The 4,029-nt window shown below is 47.5% G+C and overlaps 1 protein-coding gene across 1 annotated transcript in view; it reads left to right on the top strand.

Moving 5' to 3' along the window:
• DAW1 (dynein assembly factor with WDR repeat domains 1) overlaps nt 1-2,793 on the top strand; it is a 31,999-nt gene extending 29,206 nt beyond the window's left edge. Inside the window, exons 12-13 of the mRNA XM_004674216.2 lie at nt 54-216; nt 2,720-2,793. Coding sequence (XP_004674273.1) covers nt 54-216; nt 2,720-2,754 — 198 coding nt within the window. The 3' untranslated portion in view covers nt 2,755-2,793. The remainder of the gene's footprint in view (nt 1-53; nt 217-2,719) is intronic.
• The last annotated feature ends 1,236 nt before the right edge of the window (nt 2,794-4,029 follow it).

The raw sequence follows: 4,029 nt of genomic DNA, 5'->3' as shown, positions 1-4,029 counted from the left end.
TGCAGCACCACCAGGGAGGGCCCCATGAGCATTTTTCATTTTCCCTTTTGTAGATTTGTTTCAACCCCCAAGGGAACCGCCTTCTCACCGGCAGCTCTGACAGGACAGCGAGACTCTGGGACGCCCAGACGGGCCAGTGCCTGCAGGTGCTGGAGGGCCACACAGATGAGATCTTCTCCTGCGCCTTCAACTACAAGGGCGACATCATCATCACAGGTGGGTGAACACACCTGGCTTTCCATTTCCAGGTGGAGGTTAGAGTTCCGAAGAGCAAGGCCCCCAGGACACCCCCTCTTCTGGCTCACTGACTCAGCCGGGGCCTTCTGTGTCCAACATTTATTTTTAGTTTCATTCCATTGCCACACGCTTGAGCTCTACCCGGGGAAGTCTCTTGAATCTTGAATTTTAGTTGCCCTCGAAAAGACAAAATTCAATAACCTGCTTTCTGCTTATGTGTTTCAGGTGTAATCCACCAGGTGGTTAGTATTCAGTGGGTGTTAAGTGTTTGTCAGGACCTGCCTTGTCCACATTTGGAGTTCTAGCCCCTTGGGGGTTTATTCATAAAGCGAAGTTGTTTTCTGCTTGATTGTCCTCACTGACATTTGGGGAAGAGATGACACATTGCGTATTTTTCAGCCATTAAAATTTGGGGGGGGGTGAATTATATTAGCAGCACTTTCCTTTATCAAGATTTTATAAGAACTGAGTGAGGATAGGTTCATTTGGATTGTGGAAAGGGGACAACATGGTAAAAATACAGCTAAACTAACCACTTACCCTCCTCTTCCTCATGTTTGTGTGGTGCCTCTCCAGAGGCTTGGCAGGGAGAGGGGCTGGGAGCTCTGGCACTGAAGGGCAGGGGCCCCATAGAGGGCACAGAGGCCTGACCCAGTCTCCCGATCCTCACTGTGTAGAACATGTTTAACTGTCCCAACACATGACTCAAGTTTGAGTGCGTATTTCAACTGGCTAGGTGGCTTCCTGCTCAAGTCACCTCTAGAGAGCCGAGAATCACCTCCCTTTGGCCATAAAATACTTCCCTTTCTACTGCCCCCATTCTGTGATTCTGATAACCTCCAGCGAGCAGTCCACTCAAATGCCTGCAGTGAGCCCCAAAGTGCTCCCCTAAAACCTAGGGCCCACAATCCAGGGGTCTGCTCTGCTGAAGGCAGGGCAGCTATGTCTCCCACAATCTGACAATGCTGTCACCCCGCTGGCCACTATTCAGCACTTCGGTACTGAATTATGAAGAAGTTCTACAATTACCAATGACTTTCTTTGTTTTACTTATTTATTTTTAAAGGTTTGTTTGTTTTTGCATATAGACTGGGGTACAGGCCAGAGGTGCAGGGGCGGTAAGAGGATTCACCAGAGACAGAGTGGGGAGCAGAACAGGCTGATTGATGAAGTCCACTGCTGAAGGGAGCAGGAGAGGTCTGCTGCGCCCTGTGGGTCACCTCTGGGGCGGGGATCGAACTCGTGCTGAAATGACTTCTTAGTGCTGTGCCACAAGGGGGAGCCTCTTTGGGGTTTTGATTTTCAACTGTTACTAAAGGAAAAACACACTGAGGCAGCTCTTTGTCATGGACTGTGACAGGAAGGAGCAGGGAGGCTGCAGGTGTGCCGCGCTTACTCTTGGGAAGTTGTCGCTGAGGAAGGAGGCAGAAAAGGGTGTTACCAGAGAGTCAGCCTTCCGAAGCCCCCACGCTCACTAGTTCTGCAGCCCCTCTCCCCTCGACCTGTTCTCCACCTGTTAGTGTCTGCGCCTAATCTGGGCACCGGCTCCTCAATCCCCAACTCTTTGAAGATAATCGCGACTTTCTAGTGGTTTCCAAAGCATCAATGTGCTGAATAGTGTCCAGTGAGGTGACAGCACTTTTCAGAATGTGGGGGCCACATCTGTCCTGTCTTCAGCAGAGCAATCCGTGTCTGGATTATGGGTGCTAGGTTTTGGGTGACCCCGTTGGGGTTAACTGCAGGCAGTTGAGTTGACTGCTCACTGGAGGCTGGGTGCAGAATCACAAAGTGGACAAGAACCAGCCAGCCTGGTCATTCAAGTTTAAAACCAAGAGGTACCCTGGATGGCAGGTGCAGCCTCCTGACTAATCCTATACCTCTGGGTGCCTGACCCTGAAGTTTAGAGAAGTAGCAGCATTGCACTGCTTGGCACCAGCTGTTCTTTAGTGGAGGGGATGCAAAAGGCATCCCTTGGGCACCAGGCTGCCTTGGGTGGCTGTCTGCCCATGGGGAAGGAGAAGATGTGCATCCCATGGGGACTGTGAGTAAAATCTATGGACATTTAAAAGTGTCCCAAAGGGGAAGTGCGGTCTCCTCATAAGCTAAGCGTCCTTGTAGGCTGCAGATGTTCATGGTCACTGTGTGCCCACAGCCATGCTGAGGGGACGCAGAGGTTGTAAGTGGAGTGGGTGATAAGTGGGTGCAGCCTCAGGCTCTCTCCAGTTGCAAGATGACACAGTTGTTAGCATTATAAAGACGGAAGCTTGTATCCTTTAGAGTCATCAGGAGTCTTGCAGAAAATTCAAACCAAAAATCATCCCAAGTTCACAAAGCCTTTGCTACCCTGGGCCCTGGCAGCTGAGAGTCCAGTGCATTCCACACACCCACAGTTGACCGTGACCCAGAACAGGTCGGATTGCTAGAAGAGAGAGTTAAGTGAATGAATTAAGGTGAAAATAACTGGGTGGATTTTGTTTTGTAGGCAGCAAAGATAACACCTGTAGGATATGGCGCTGAAGAAGGGAGCTGGCCGCCGGGAGCCGCAGCCGTCCACATTTCCCAGGCAGAGGCAGATTGTTTTGATACTTCACGTATTTTCTCCTTTTTCACATCAACTGTGTATAGGCTGTCATCAGCTTCACAGACATGACCATTAAAACTGCTAACGTGTGTCCTTTCGTGATATTATTTGATGGCAGGAGTCAGCATGACATCTGAAAAACGTTGCTGGTTATTTCAATCTTGTTTTATGTTTGAACATCATTCAGGAGAAATGAAAGTGAGAAATAGTGTGCCTCTTTGGAAGACCATTTTCATTTCTCTTGAATAAAGTTTCTGGAAGAAACTCTTTGTGAATTGTATGCCTACGTGATGTGTTGTTTGGAGGACATATATGTCAGCAATGTGATTCAAAGTTTATTATTTAGTTATTTTACTTCTTCACCTAAGCATGAGAAAGGATTTTGAAACAAAAGCTTAATGTTTCTCCTATCATATTCAAACTATATTCCCCCGATACTAACTTACACTGAATAAAATTAGGAAGCATGTAGAGAAACGAAAACCAATCTCATTTAATAGCAAACTTACCCTGGATTCATAGTGGGTTGACAAAACATCGGCAGGTTTATCTGGAAAGAGCAGTTAAGCAAGACAACATTCAGTTAATTGAATGCAAAATTCTGGGTGGAAAACAAATGAGAGGATTGATGAGAGCGATCACCAAACACCAGCCTGATTCCGTGGCGAAGTGTATATTAAAAACTAATGTAAAAAGTTAAATCAGAAGGTGAGAATAGTGACGCCTGAATCCAGAGCAAATATATGTTAAATAATTGCTTTGTAATAATTGGCATGTGGCTGGGAGCTGACTGTGGGCCAGAGGTTACCCACTCCCACCTCTCAGCTAGACCATTTCATTTAACCCCCTTGACAACTGTTAGAAAGCAGCTAATGAACAGTCCTGATCTGAAAATGAGGTAGGTGAACTTCACGGTCACCATGAAGGTCAATCATATGCGGAAGATGGGAGATGGATGAGTGGTGCAACCTCCAGGGGATTCTGGCTCCGTCTTTCCTGCTCTTAAGTGAACTTGGTTGAGCAACTGAGAAGAGCGTCAGGTGCGGGAGCAGGAAGGAGCAGGTGAAAATCACCTCAGAGATCACCTTCGGATGTTGATGCTTCTCTTTGAATCAAGTTGCCTTTGACACTGTTTTCCTGGACTGTGGGATCTTAATCAGGCAGCTGCAACACTTAGATACCCATGTGTTTACGGAGTAATTAAAGAACAG

Source organism: Condylura cristata, unplaced genomic scaffold (genome assembly GCF_000260355.1).
Source record: "Condylura cristata isolate star-nosed mole 26May11 unplaced genomic scaffold, ConCri1.0 scaffold00002, whole genome shotgun sequence".
NCBI lineage: Eukaryota > Metazoa > Chordata > Mammalia > Eulipotyphla > Talpidae > Condylura > Condylura cristata.
This window is presented reverse-complemented; position numbering and strand designations above follow the sequence as displayed.